Below are 15,309 nucleotides of genomic sequence, written 5' to 3'. Positions count from 1 at the left end.
TGACCCATCCATACACGTTGATCACAGCACCCCCTCCACCCCCCAACCCCCATGGGCTCAACGTGCCAGAGTCCCACGGTCAGAAGGTGGCAGGGTTGGGTCCAGTAACTCTGACCCTTGAACCCAGCTCTGCCACCCCATGGTCAACTACTTGTCAGAGCTCAAATCATCTCTGAGGCAGGTGTGCAGGGCCTTTGGGGTCTTCTATTTTCCACGTGCCTTATAGAGAAAGTCTCTGGTGCTTGCCAGGCTCCCTTTGTTACAGAGATGGCAGCCCTAGGCTAAGAGTAAGCCAGGCTCTTGGGCAGAGAGCCAGGCTCTTCCCGTTTTTGACTTTGTACTTTTATAGGATCAGATGTTGACAGTGAAGGAATGTGAGGAAAGTGGGAATGTGGTGCCTTAGGCTGTGTGAAGCGGGAACCCTCAGCCTGTGCGCAGGCTCCACGGAAGGTATGGGACAAGCAGCCTGACTTCCCTGCTGTCTCCAGCCACGCAGCCACATCCCATCCCCTCAGGCTGGGTCTGTGTGTACCTGTGCATTCTTTGGGTGGGTTCTGCACTTCCTCCTTTCTAGGGGAGGTTCCTTGGCGGCAGGTTGTTGGAGTGGGGGTGTTGGGAAGTCACTGCTGCTAGGTAGGGACCAGCAGGGGCTTATGAGGTGGATGCTGAACTCAGTGTGGAGGTGTTGCACCCATGAGGATGTTCTTGGCCATAAATAACATAGGTTCCAACTCAGAGAGTGAAGAGATATGATGGCATGTGTAACAAAAAGTCCAGGAGCAACAGTCTGGGCTAGTTGATTTAGTGGCTGGGCACTCAGGACAAAGGAAGCAGGAGTGAAGCAGCAGAGATGCAGGTACTGTGCCATAGCGGTTGGGAGTGCAGGTGAGTGTGTGCGGTGCAGGTGAGTGTGTGCGGTGCAGGTGGGCCTTGGAGCCAAGCAGGGCTCACGTGTTCACTGAGCACCTTTGGAACGTCCACATAGAGAGCGTGATGGGGTGAACTGTGCCTCCAAGGTCACTGGCCACAGTTGTGGAGGGTGCTTAGACACGCCAGGCCAAAGCACACCAGCAGAGGAGGAACATCAGGAAGTGGGGCTGATAGAACCTTGCAGGCTAGTGGAGGGGAGGGCCATGGCTCAGTTACTCGGTGGACCAGAGCATGGAGAAGGCTGCTGGGGAGTTCAGGTATCCCTGCATGCTGTACCTGGGCCGTGGTACCCTGGTGGGGGCCGTGGGGTGTTTGGGTCTGGAGTTCAAGAGAGGGGTCTGCCTAGCCTAAAGACCCACCTGAGATCTCCTGACATTATTGTGATACCAGCTGTCATTCTGCACCCCCCAAACCAGCATTGACTTAATAGTCTACTTAAAAGTCTCTGTACCTTTTTTTGTTTTTTAAGCCTCATTTACCTAAGGAGGTTTAGTTAAGAAAGATACTTAGTTTACCATCGCTCATCATAAGTAGAGCTGACCGTGAGAATCTACAGCAGGCAAAGTGAGCAAGGTTGTGGATTTCTGTCAAGGCTGCAAGCCCAAGCTCTCTCCTTGGTCAGAGGGGTCCAGGGCCCGGCAGCACTGGCCAGACCTTTCCTCTGGGGTCAGAACTGACAGATGCCCTCAGCGCATGCAGCTCTGGTTCCTCTGTGCTTCATTGGTGTTTGCCCAACTCGTTGGGTTTTACTGTGGTGGAGGCCAGAGGGAAGAAGGGGGCAACCAGGGCAAGGGCAAAACCTAGAGTGCCCGGTGGGGAAGTAGCTCAAGGTGAGCAGTGTGATCTGTTTAATCTTCGCATGGAATCAAGTGTGAGGCATCTTCTTTCACCTCCAAATCTAACAGGAGCAGCTCATGTATTTGCCTCTCTTGGCCCTTCCCTGCCCTCCTGATTCCTCGTGTGGGCCAGGCACACACCAGCAAGCTTTGTGTTGTGGGAAACATATCTGTAACAACTGCTCATCTATAAAGAAGCTGGAAACACCCATTCCTTTGACCAGTCATGCCACTTCTGAGATGCTGCCCCAGAAATAATGTTAAGTACATTCTCATCCATAGTCTTAAAAAATGAGTAACACGTTAATGTCCAGCCTCAATGGGCTAAATTCTTAATAACTGCATCTCCTCAGTGGAATCGCGGCCATCAGAAGGCATGTGGGTGAAGGTTGTAGCAGCGAGTACAGCATCCACCACAAGCCATGTGCCACTCTAACCAGTCACCCAGGTGAGCCACGTTGTTCTTTTCAAAGCCCTGTTACTGGCCTCTCCCAAGGGAGGAAATAGGCAAAGGAGACCAGTGGGAGGATGTGCTTTCACTACCACTCCATGCCGTTTTAACAGGAAAGCCTTATGTGTCAAGTTAAAAAATCTTTTAAATCAGAGTATAGAAAATAGAGGGGCGCCTGGGTGGCTGAATCTGTTAAGCGTCCGACTTTGGCTCGGGTCATGATCTCACGGTTCGTAGGTTCGAGCCCTGCATTGGGGCTGACAGGTCAGAGCCTGGAGCTTGCTTGCTTCAGATTCTGTGTCTTTCTCTCTTTGCCCCTCCCCAACTCATGCTCTTTCTCACTCTCAAAAATAAATAAACATTAAAAAAAAAAACAAACATAGAAAATAGAATCACGGCACCATTCAGATAAATCTACAGTGAGAAGAAAGACTGGAACGAAAGACACCAACATGTTAAGTTTGATTAACCGAGGGGCAGGTTCGCTCCTACCCAAGGGAATCTTTGCTGTACAATCCCCTGCACTCTTGACTGGAGCCCAGGTCAAATGGCGGCTGTTAACTCTACCATCACCACAGACAGACCCACAGGGAGCTCTTGGATGCTGCCTCTGGGGGCAACTTGGAGGAGACTCAGTGCAAACCAGCAGCTGAGGCCAAGTTGGGGCCTGTGAGCCTAGAGAAAACCTACCCTGTCAGGAGCTTCCCACCTGCACCAGTAAGCAAATCCCACAGGTCAGCTTTTCTTAGAGGAACCAAATAGCTTTAAATCTATATCCTAACCTTTCTGGTGCCAAGCATCTTTTTGAAATCCAGCCAACTGTTCTTCTGAAAAAGTTTTTGCTTTTGTCTCTTAATTTTTTTTTAAGATGTCATTGTTTTAGAGTATCTTTAGGTTCACAGCAAAATTGAAGGGAAGGCATGGAGATATCTCATATGCTCCTGCACATGCACGGCTTCCCCTCTTATCAACATTTCCTGCCAGAGTTATCTATTTATTTATTTTTATTATTTTATTTATTTTGAGAGAGAAAGAGACCATGCGTGCTGGGAAGGGACTAAGAGAGAGGAAGAAAGAGAATCCCAAGCAGGCTCTGTGCTTTTGGCACTGAGCCCGACGCAGGGCTCGATCTCACAAACTTTGAGGCCATCTGAGCTGAAATCAAGAGTCGGACGTTCAACCAACTGAGTAACCCAGGTGCCCCTGGAGTAGTACATTTATTACAATTGACAAACCTGTATTGATATAATCACCCAAAGTCCATAGTCTCCATTAGGGTTCACTCTTGGTGTTATACATTCTGTGAATTTAGACAAATGTACAATGACCTGTATCCGTCATTATGGTGTCATACAGAGTATTTTCATTGCCCTGATATCAGCCATGTTCTGCCTATTTATCCCCTCTTCCTCCTGGCAACCACTAATCTTTTTACTGACTCCATAGTTTGTCCTTTTCAAAATGTTATATGATTGGAGTTGTATAGTATGTAGTCTTTTCAGATAGTCTTCCTTTACTTAGTAACATGCATTTAAGATTTAGTCCTCCGTGGTTTTGTATGGCTTGACAGTTCATTTCTTTTTACCACTGAGTAATATGCCACTGTCTGGATGTACCACAGTTTGTTTGTCCATTCAGCTACTGCAGGACATCTGGGTTGCTTCCAAGTTTTGGTAATTGTGAAGAACGCTGCTGTAAACATCTGTGTGCAGGTTTTTGGGTGGGCGTAAGTTTTCAACTCTTGGGTAAATACCAAGAAACGTGATTGCTAGAGTGTATGGTATGTTTGATTTTGTGGGAAACTGCCAAACTGTCTTCCAGAGTGGCTGTATCGTTTGCATTTTTCCCAGCAGTGAGTGAGAGTTCCTGTTGCTCCACATGTTGCCAACATTTGATGTTCCCCGTGTTTTGGATTTGGGCCATTCTAATAATGTGTAGTGGTCTCTGAGTGTTTTTTAATTTGCATTTCCCTGATGACCTAGGATGCAGAACATCTTTTCATATGCTTATTTGCCCTCTGTATATGTCCTTTGGTGAAGTGTCTGTTAAAATTATTGGCGTGTTTTTTTTAACTGGGTTGTTTTCTTACTGGGTTGTTTTTTTTTTTAATGTTTATTTTTGGGGTGCCTGGGTGGCTTAGTCGGTTGAGCGTCTGACTTTGGCTCAGGTCATGATCTCACGGTTCGTGGGTTCAAGCCCCGCGTCGGGCTCTGTGCTGACAGCTCAGAGCCTGGAGCCTGTTTCGGATCCTGTCTCCCTCCCTCTCTGCCCCTCTCCAGCTTGCGCTCTGTCTCTCAAAAATAAACATTTTAAAAAAAAAAATGTTTAGTTTTGAGAGAGAGCACAAGCAGGGGAGGGGCAACGAGAGAGAGGGAGACACAGAAAACGAAGCAGGCTCCAGGCTCTGAGCTTTCAGTGCAAAGCCCAATGCGGAACTCGAACTCACAAACTGAGATCATGATCTGAGCCAAAGTTGGATGCTTAACCAACTGAGGTACCCGAGCGCCCCAGTTTTATTATTGTGAGTTGTAAGAGTTCTTTATATAATTTGTCTCATAGTCCTTTATCAGATGTGTCTTTTGCGAGTATTGTCTCCCAGTCAATGGTGTATCTTCTCTTCATAACTGTCTTTTGCAGAGCAGAAGTTTTAATGAAGTCCAGCTTATCAATTTCTTTCATGATTATAACTTTAGCATATTTAAAAAGTCATTGCCATCCATGAGGTCATCTAGGTTTTTGCCTATATTATCTTCTAGGGGTTTTATAGCCTTACATCATAAGTCTATGATCCATTTTTAGTTAATTTTTGTGAAGGGTATGAGGTCTGTGTCTAGATGCATTTTGTTTTGGGCTTTTTTTTTTTTTTTTTTTTGCATGTGGATGTCCAATTCCTCAGTATCATTTGTTGAAAATAATGTCATTGCCTCATTGGACTGTCTTTGCTCCTTTGTCAAAGATCAGTTGACCATGTTTATATGGGTTTATTTCTGGGCCCTTCTTCATCTGTTCTGTTGATCTATTTGTTATTTCACTGATACCACACTGCCTTGATATGACAGTAGGCCTTTAGGTCTGGTAGTGTCAGTTTTCCAACTTTGTTCTTGTTACAATATTGTGTTGGATATTCTGGGTCTTTTGTCTCCATGTAAGCTTTAGAATCAATTTGTCAATACCTACAAAATAACTTGTTGGGATTTGGACTCAGATCGCATCGAACCTATAAATCAAATTGGAAAGAACTAATATTTTGACGATATTGAGTCAAGGAATATGTCTCCACTTATTTAGTTCTTTGAATTCATTCATCAGAGTTTTCTAGTTTTCATCATACAGAATTTGTACATATTTTGTAGACTTACACCTAAGTACTTCATTTTTTTGTGTACTAATGTAAATGGTATTGCGCTTTTAATTTCAAATCCACTTGTTCATTGCTGGTGTATAGAAAAGCACCAGCTTTGTATATTAACCTTGTATCCTGCAGCCTTATTACAATTACTTATTCTTGGAGTTTAAAATTTTTTTTTTCTCTTAGAGGAAAAAAAAAATTTTTTTTAATGTTTATTTTTGAGAGAGAGTGTGTATGCACACACAAGCGGGAAAGGGGCAGAGAGAGAGGGAGAGACAGAATCCCAAGCAAGCTCCACTCTGTCATCACAGAACCCTATGTGGGGCTCAATCCCACGAATCGTGAGATCATGACTCGCACCAAAATCTGGAGTCGGATACCCAACCAACTGAGCCACTCAGGTGCCCAGAGAGAGAATCTTAAACAGGATCCGTGCTTAGCGCGGAGCCCAATGGGAATCAATCCCATGACCCTGGGATCATGTCCTGAACCAAAATCAGGTGTCAGACGATTAACTGAGTGAGCCAGCCAGGCTGTCCAGTTCCAACAGTTTTTTAATCTATTTTTTCTACATAGATGATGTTACTTGAAAATCGTTTCATTTCTTCTTTCTCAGTTGGTATATCTGCTGTTCGCATTAGCTAAGACTTCTGGTACAGTGTTGAAAACATTGGGGTGGGATATTCTGGCCTTGTTCCTAAGTGGGGAAACTTCTAGTTTCTCACTATTAAGTATGATGCTAGCTATAGGTTTTTTGTAGACACTCTTTATCAAATTGAGAAAGTTCTCTTATGTTTCTAGTTCACTGAGTGTTTTTATCACTAATGGGTGTTGGGTTTGGTCAAAGGCTTTTTCTGCAGCTATTGATATGATCATGTTAAGCCAGCTTTGCATGCCTGGAATAAATACCACTTGGTTGTGATGTATACTTTTTCAAAAATTTTCAAAAATTTTTAATTTGAGATACGGCTGACACATAATACCTAGTTTTAGGTGTCCAATATAGTCATTTGACAATTATATGCATTACAAAATGGTCACTGCGAGAGGTGTAGTTACCATGTGTTACCACACAAAGTTATTACACTGTTGTTGACTATATTTCTTATGCTGTATTTTTCACCCCCCTTGACTTATAACCAGAAGTTTGTATCTCTTCATCATTTTCACCTATTTTGCCTGTCCCCCCATCCCCCTGTAATTCTTACACATTTGTAGATTCAGTCTGCTAATATTTGGTTGAGGATTTTTATATCTGTGTTCATTAGAGATATTGATCTGTAGTTTTCTTACAAAATCTTTGGTTTTGGTATTAGGGTAATTGGATAAGTTAAGTATTCTCTGTTTCTGTCCTGTGAAAGGGATTGTAGAGAATTGATATAATTTCTTCCTTAAATGTGTGGTATTTTCGTCAGTGAACTGCTCTAGGTCTGGTGCTTTCTGTTTTTGAAATGTTCTTACTCAATTTCTTTTCTTTTCTTTTCTTTTCTTTTCTTTTTTTAAAAGATTTTATTTTTAATCCCTACGCCCAACGTGGGGCTTGAACTCACAACCCCTAGATCAAGAGTCTCATGCTCTACCAACTGAATAGCCAGAGGTGCTCCACTCAATCTCTTTAATAGAAGTAGATCTGTTCACATTGTGTATTTCTGGGGTGAAGAAGTATGAAGGAGTACAAAGGAGATGCCACCATCTCCCCGTCCTTTTATGCCACCTTAGGTACCAGTGTTAGCACGGCTGGGATCCTTCTACCCCTTCCTGGCTCTCATGGAGACACATAGAAACAGTCTTTGGGGTTTCTTTCTGCTATCATTCTTTTGTATGAAAAGAATTTACAGCATCCTCGAGCCTGCCCACTGCTTTAGAGCACAGTATTATGCTGCAACCAGAACCTCCAGGTTCATGAGTGCAGGTCTAGCCCCTCTTGTTGAGACCTGTGTAGCCCATGCTATACACAGATTTTGCTGTGTGGAACTGAGCTGTGACTCTTCCCTCTGTTGTGGGCCCCAGAATTAGGACTGTCAGCTCAAGACCTGCATAATTGAGAGATGCTGGGCAGGTGCAGAGGGAGCTGTAGTTTCTGCCTGCTTCACACTTGGGACTGGGGTTAGTGGCGGGGGTGGGAGGGGGGACCAAGGGGACCCTCGGCTTCCAGTGAGGTGGGGGCTTTTGCCCTTCGGTTGGAGTGCAGTCCCTATCCATTCCGAGTTTTGTTTTGGCTCCATTTGCTATTGATGCCTCTCAAGGATACATCAGAGAGAAGCACAGATGTGCCAAGCTGTCAGGTTTGGGACGGATCTTGCCTTTCGAGCACCAGGTGTCTCTTCCAACTCAGGATTTCTTGAAGGCACCAGTGTGCTCATCTAGAGCAGCAGGGGAGGAAGCCCTACAGAGCCTGGGGAAGGTCTGAGAGAACCCGCCCCTTTTTTTGGAAACGGGATCAATTATGTTGTGATGGGTATCTGATAGCGCTGGCATAGGGACTTTGACCAGTGCTCATAGGAGTGGCATGGTGACAAGCTCTGAGTATGTCACACTGTTCCTCAAGCTTGGGCTCCCGGAGCCAGCAGCCACTAAAGCCTGGCAGTGCAGGAGGTCATGGTGGAGACCTCAATCCTCAAGCCATAACCCTGGCTAACCTGAGCATGTGTGCACAAGGCCCAAGCTGCTCCTGCCCAGAATCAGGCAGGGAGCTTGGGCCCAGCTGATGGTGTGCCCCCCACTCTCCTTTGCAGCTTTCTATACGAACCCAACAGCCAAGGGTACAAATACTACCGCCAGAAGCTGGAGGAGTTCCGGAAAGCTAAGGCTGGCCCCACAGGCACTCTCATGGCACCCGACCTCAGCCTGAAACGCAAATCCCCTCCTGAGACCCCATCAGGGTCCTTACCCCCAGCTGCTGCCTGCCCTGCCTCATCTGCCCCCTCGCCTGCAGTCACCCCAGCTCCAACCATCCCTGGGAAGCCGGCCACCACAGCCACTGTGAAAAAGAAGCGAAAGAGCCGGTGGGGGCCTGAAGAGGACAAAGTGGAACTCCCACCCGCCGAGCTGGTACAGAGGGATGTAGACGCCTCTCCCTCACCTCTGTCAGGTGGGCTGACCCCCTTCCCCCTCCTCTGTCAGGATAGTCTGGCTTTTTTCACTGAGCAGAATGTTTCCAAGGTTCATCTGTGTTCTAGCATAGCATGTATCAGAGTTTCATTCCTTCTTATGACTGAGTAATATTCCATTTTATGGCTGGACTGCACTTAATCCATTCATCGGTTGATGGACACATGGGTTTCCACCTTTTGGTAGCTGTGAATAGTGCTGCTGTGAACTTTGGTCTGCAAGTACCATTTGAATCCGTGATTTGATTCTCTTGGGTCCATACCTAGGAGTGGAATCACTGGACCATATCGTAATTCTCTTTAACTCTTTGAAGGTCCACCAAACTATTTTCTGTAGCAAGTACGCCATTTTCTGTTCCTACCAACCCTGCACAGCCTTCCCATTTCTCCACATCTTTGCCTTTTTATAATAGCCGTCCTAGTAGGTATAAAGTGGAATCACGTTGTAGTTTTGAATCACATTTCCCTAATGTCTGATGGTGTTGATCATCTTTTCATGTCCTAATTGGTCATTTGTATAGCTTATTTGGAGAAACATCTGTTTTAGTCCTTTGCCCACTTTTAAATTGGCATGTCTTTTTGTTCTTAAGTTGTACGGATTCTTTATATATTCTGCATATTAACCCCCTATTCAGATACATGGTTTGCAAATGCATCCTCTCATTCTGTGGATTGTCTTTTTATCCCTCGATAGTGTCCTTTGATGCACAGAAGTTTTAAATTTTCACAGAGTTTGGTTTATTTTTCCCTTTGTTGCCTGTGCTTTTGGTTTCATTTATGAAACCAAAGCTAAATTCAAGGTCACGAAGATTTGCCCCTATGTTCTGGGTTTTTTTTATGTTTTGGAACTCTGATTTATTTTGAGGTAATTTTTATATATGATATAAGCTAAGGATCCAACTTTATTCTTTTGCATGTGGAGATCCAGTGTTGCAGCACCATTTGTTGAAGAGGCTTTTCTTACCCCATTGAATGGTCTTGACACCCTTGTCAAAACTCAATTGTCCAGAGATGTAAGGGTTTATTTCTGGGCTCTGTATTCTATTATACTGGTTTGTATGTCTATCCTTAGATCAGTACCAACTATTTTGATTATTGTAGCTTTGTAGTAAGTTTTGAAATTGAGAGTGTGAATCTTCCAACTTTGTTCTTTTCCAAGCTTTGGCTATTGAAGGTCTTGAATTTTCAGATGCGCTTTTCCATTTCGTAAAAACAGTTGGAATTTTGATAGAGATTGTACTGAGTCTGTAGATTGCTTTGGACAGTATGGACACATTAACAGTATTTAAGTCTTTCTTACAACAAATACACCACCACCAACAACAACCAGTCTTCCAGTCTGTGCACACAAGATGTCTTTCCATTGACTTAGGTCTTTGTTAATTTTTCACCATGTTTTGTAGTTTTCATTGTATGTGTCTTATACCCCCTTAGTTAACTTTATTCCTAAGTGATTTATATTTTTAATGCCTTTTAAACAATTGCTTTTAAAATTTTCTTTTAGGATTATTTGTTGCTAATGTATAGAAATACAACTGATTTTTTTTGCATGTTGACGTTGGATCCTTCAGCTTTCCTGAATTCATTTATTAGCATTGACAATCTTTTCATGGATTTTTTAGGTTTTCCTGTGTATAATTATGATCATGTCATCTACAAATAGAGATCATTTTACTTCTTCCTTTCCAAGTGGGATCCCTCTTATTATTTCTTTTTCTTGCCTAATTGCTAGAACTTCTAGTTAGCACTTCTAGTACTATTTGAATAGAGGTGGGAATAATGGGCATCCGTACCTTGTTTTGATCTGAGGGGGAATGACTTTAGCCTTTCACTATTGAGTGTAATGTTAGCTATGTTTTTTGTTTTTTGTTTTTAAGTTTATTTATTTATTTTGAGATAGAGAATGAGCTGGGCGAGGGGTAGAGAGAGAATTTCAAACAGGCTCCAAGCTGTCAGCACAGAGCCTGACACAGGGCTCAAACCCTTAAAACCGTGAGGTTATGACCTAAGCCAAAACCAAGAGTTGGACGCCCACCCAACTGACCCACCCAGGTGACCCTAGCTATGTGTTTTTTATATGTGACCTTTATCATGTTGAGGAAGTTCCTTTCTGTTCCTAGATTATTTAATGTTTTTATCATGGAGGTGTATTAGATTTTGTCACATGCTTTTTCTGCATCAATTGAAATGATTGGATGTTTTTTTTTTTCCTTTAGTCTGCTAACGCGTGTTTCACTGGTTAATTTTTTTATATTGAACCATGCGATATTGTGGTTTATAAGAAATACCTATTTGACCATTCAGGTGACCAAAGTAATATTTCTCATATGTATTTGGCCTTTGTTCACAGTTCCTGGCTCACAGTTCTCCCAAAACTCTTGGAATTTCCTGAGTGATAAGAGCAATGGGAGCATCTTTTGTTGTATTATTTGGTCTCCGTCCTCAGATCATGAAAATGCTTCAGGGCCATAAAGGTGAAATGGGTGTCTTGTTATTAATAAGCCCCTTTCTACCACAACTGGATTTTATGTTACTGAGGTGACTTTTGGAAAGCACCTAAGGATCAGGGCTGGTTGCCAGGGGAACCAACCATAAGTAAAAGGTTGGAACATTCAGTCCCACCACCCCCTGATATCCAGGGAGGTTAAAGGGGCTGGAGGTTGAATTGATCAGCGGCTAATGATTTCATCAATCATGCCTATGCAGTGAGGCCTCCATAAAAAAACCCAAAAGACAGGGTTCAGAGAGCTTCCAGGTTGATGAACACACGGAGGTTCAGAGACAGTGGCATGCTCAGTGGCATAGAAGCTCTGGGCACTTGCCCCATACCTTGCCCTTCCCCATGCCTTGTTTTTTCCACCTGGCTTTCCTAACTTACATCCTTTTATGACATATAAGTAAAGCAATCATCTTGTAAGTAAAGTGTTCTCTGAGTTCTATGAGCCACTCTAGCAAATTAATTGAATCCAGAGAGGGGATTGTGGGACCCTCTGATCTACAGCCAGTTAGAAGCATAGGTGATGACTTGGGCTTGCAGTTGGCATCTAAAGTTGATGTGGGAGGGAGGAGCAGTCTTGTAAGACTGACCCCTTAACCCATGAAATCTGATGCTACCTCCTGGTAGATAGTGATAGAACTGAACTAAACTACAGGACACCCAGCAGGTGTCTGAGAATTGCTTGTTGGTGTGGGGAACCCTCTCCTCTCCCCCCACACCCCCGACCATACACACATTTGGAATTGGTATCAGAACTATTTAAACCACCTTTGCACTTCTGTGATAAATCCCACTTGGTCATGGTGCATAATCCTTTTACCATGTGATCGTATTCAGTTTGCTGGTATTTTGTTGCGTCTGTCTGCATCTATATTCATAAGGAATATTGATCTCTAGTTTTCTTGTGGTGTTTTTGTCTGCTTTTGGTATCAGGGTAATAGTAGTGTTTTGAAATGAGTTAGGAAATGTTCCCTTCAATTTTTTGGAAGAGTTTGAGAAGAATTAGCATGAGTTATTCTTTTAAATGTCTGGTAGAATTCACCAGTAACACCATCTGGTTCAGGGCTTTTCTTTGTTGGGAGGTATTGTGTGTGTGTGTGTGTGTGTGTGTGTGTGTGTGTGTGTGTGTGTGTGTTAGAGATTTATTTATTTTTGGGAGAGAGAGTGCAAGCAGGGAAGGGGCAGAGAGAGAGAGGGACAGAAGATCTGAAGCAGGCTCTGCACTGACAGCAGTGGGCCTGATGCAGGGCTTGAACTCATGAACCTCAAGATCATGACCTAAGCTGAAGTCGGATGCTCAACCAACTGAGCCACCCAGGCGCCCCGATGAGAAGTTATTGGTTGCTGATTCAATCTCCTTGTTTTAAGTCTATTCAGATTTTCTATTTCTTCTTGAGCTAGTTTTGGTAATTTACGGGTTTCTAGGAATTGGTTCACTTCATCTAGGTTATCCAACTTGTTGGCTTCTAGGTGTTCATAGTATTCTTTTACAATCCCTTTTTATTTCTATAAAATCATTAGTAATATTCCCTCCCTCTTTGATTTCTGATTTTAGTGAGTTTTTTCTCTTTTTTCTTAGGTAATCTGTCTAAAGGTATGTCATTTTGTTCATCTTTTAAAAAAAAAACAACTTTTGATTCTATGGATTTACTCTACCATATTTCTTCTATTTCTTCTTCTTCTTCTTCTTCTTCTTCTTCTTCTTCTTCTTCTTCTTCTTCTTCTTCTTTATTTTTGAGAGAGCGAGCATGTGCATGCTCGCAAGCAGGAGAGGGGCAGAGAGAAAGGGGGAGAGAGGATCTGAAGGGGGCTCTGCACTGACAGCAGAGAGCACAATGCGGGGGTCGAACTCACAAACCTGGAGATGATGACCTGAGCCAGAGTTGGATGCTTACTGACTGAGCCACCCAGGTGCCCCATCTGTACCATATTTATACTTCCTATTTCCTGTATCTTGATTCTAATCTTCATTTCCTTCCCTCTGCTAGCTCTGGAATTAGTTTGCTTTTCCTTTTCTAGTTCTTTAAGGTGGACAGTTAGGTTATTAATTGGAGATCTTTTAAGTTTATATATTTTTTGAGAGAGCAAGAGCACAGGCAGGGGAGGGGCAGAGAGAGAGAGAGAGAGAGAGACACGCAAGGCTCGAACTCACAAATCATGAGATCATGACCTGAATGGAAGACAGACGGTTAACTGACTGAGCCACGCATGTGCCCCTCATCTCTTATTTTCTAATCTTTCTTTGTAACTTCCTCTTTGATCTATTGATTGTTTAAGAGGGTGTTGTTCAATTTCCACATATTTGTGAGTTTACCAGTTTTCCTTCTGTTAATGATTTCTAGTTTGATTCCATTGTGATCAGAAAAGATACTTTGTGATTTCAGTCTTTTAAAATGTATTGAAACTCATTTTGTAATCTAAATGTAATCTTTCCTAGAGAATGTTTTATGTGCACACAAGAAGACTGTCTTCTGCCATTGCTGGATTGCACGTTCTGTATACATCTGTTAGGCATCGCTGGTGTAGAGTTTAATCTTCTATAATCTTCTATATCCTTATTGATATGAAAAATGGGGTATTGACATCTCTAGTTACTATTGTTGAACTGTCCATTTCTCCCTTCAATTTTGTCAATTTTTGCTTCATATATCATGAGGCTCTTTTGTTAGGTAGGGTGTGGGGGATGTCTTTTTTTTGAGAGAGTGCGCACACGTGCAAGTGGGGGAGAGGGACAGAGAATCTTTTTTTTTTTTTTAATATTTATTTATTTTGGGGAGAGCGCAAGTGAGGGAGGAGCAGAGAGTGGGCTGACAGGCTGACAGCAGTGAGCCCAATGTGGGGCTCAAACCCACGAACCTCAAGATCATGACCTGACCCAAAGTCAGACACTCAACCAAGCCACCCAGTGCCGAGAGAGAGGGAGAGGGAGAGAGAATGAGAATGAATGAATGAATGAATGAATGAATCTATCTTAAGCAGGCTCCACGCTCAGCGAGATCCTACATCCCTGGGATCATGACCTGAGCCAAAATCAAGAGTCAAATGCTCAGCAGACTGAGCCACCCAAGTGCCTCAAGTTCTATCTTCTTTCCGTTTTACATTTTTTATCAATATAGAACATCCTTCTTTTTCTCTTGTAACCTTTTTGGACCGGAAGTCTATTTTGTCTGATGCTAGTATGGCCACCCCAGCTCTCTCAGTTGCTATTTGTATGAAATACATTTTTCCATCCTTTCACTTTCAACTTATTTGTGACTTCGTATCTAAGGCGAGTGCCTTGTACACAGCATGTAGATCAATCCTGCTATCTCCCTTAAGCTTTAAAGAACTTGGATTCATTCTTGTCATAGAAAGCTCAAGAAATGCATGATGATAAGCACCATAATTGCCACAGTTTTGCACAATCAACTGCAACATCTGCCTCCTTGACAGTTTCAGAGATGGCCAACATGTGGTCTTGTTTCTCATTTTCTACCACAAAGCGGCCAGTAGAGTGGGGAGTTTGTTGTCATCACATTCTGCAGGTGATAATCGGTGACTGAGAGAGGCTATCTTACGGCATCTGTCTCACTGCCCTCCACACAGCCTGCCCTGCACACAGAACCGTCTCAACCTCCCTCACCCCTGAACACACAGATACATAGAGGAGTCATATGTGCTCTGGTGCTGACACCTACGTTTATTTTATTTATGATGGACCAAGAGGGAAGACAGCTTACCCAAGTCACATGGCTAGCTAGCCTGTTGGCCTTTCCCATCCAGTTCTGGAGGTTGTCTGTTCAGTGCTTCCCTTGTCCAAGGAGAAAAGCTAGTGAAGATTCTAGTACTCATTGTGGTTCCAGGTAGCATCTCTGCCTAGGGTCAGATTGCTGTCAAATGCCGAACTCAGGTGCCCCCCTATAACGAAGGGTGCTGTGCCGTGAGTCTTGTTCTGATGTGTGCGTGCCACAGTTCTGAAACCATGTCCTTGAGGTCTGGCCCCAGCTCCCAGCTGGTGAGGAGGCCTCCCCTGTCGTCTAGTGCACAGGCTCCGAAGTCACATATCCAGGTTTAGGTCTCACTGGCCTGTGTCGTCCCTGGGAGGGTGTGAACAGCCCCCACCTGCTTGCTTGCTGGTAAAGTGACTGGAGGAGGGG

At 43.7% G+C, this 15,309-nt stretch overlaps 1 protein-coding gene across 2 annotated transcripts in view; it reads left to right on the top strand.

Annotated features, from left to right (window-relative positions):
- Positions 1-15,309, top strand: part of SUGP1 (SURP and G-patch domain containing 1) — a 31,482-nt gene that overhangs the window by 11,908 nt on the left and 4,265 nt on the right. For both annotated transcript variants that reach the window (XM_030305309.1, XM_030305304.1), the window contains exon 8: positions 8,302-8,657. In XM_030305309.1, coding sequence (XP_030161169.1) covers positions 8,302-8,657 — 356 coding nt within the window. The remainder of the gene's footprint in view (positions 1-8,301; positions 8,658-15,309) is intronic.

Source organism: Lynx canadensis, chromosome A2 (genome assembly GCF_007474595.2).
Source record: "Lynx canadensis isolate LIC74 chromosome A2, mLynCan4.pri.v2, whole genome shotgun sequence".
Classification (NCBI taxonomy): domain Eukaryota; kingdom Metazoa; phylum Chordata; class Mammalia; order Carnivora; family Felidae; genus Lynx; species Lynx canadensis.
This window is presented reverse-complemented; position numbering and strand designations above follow the sequence as displayed.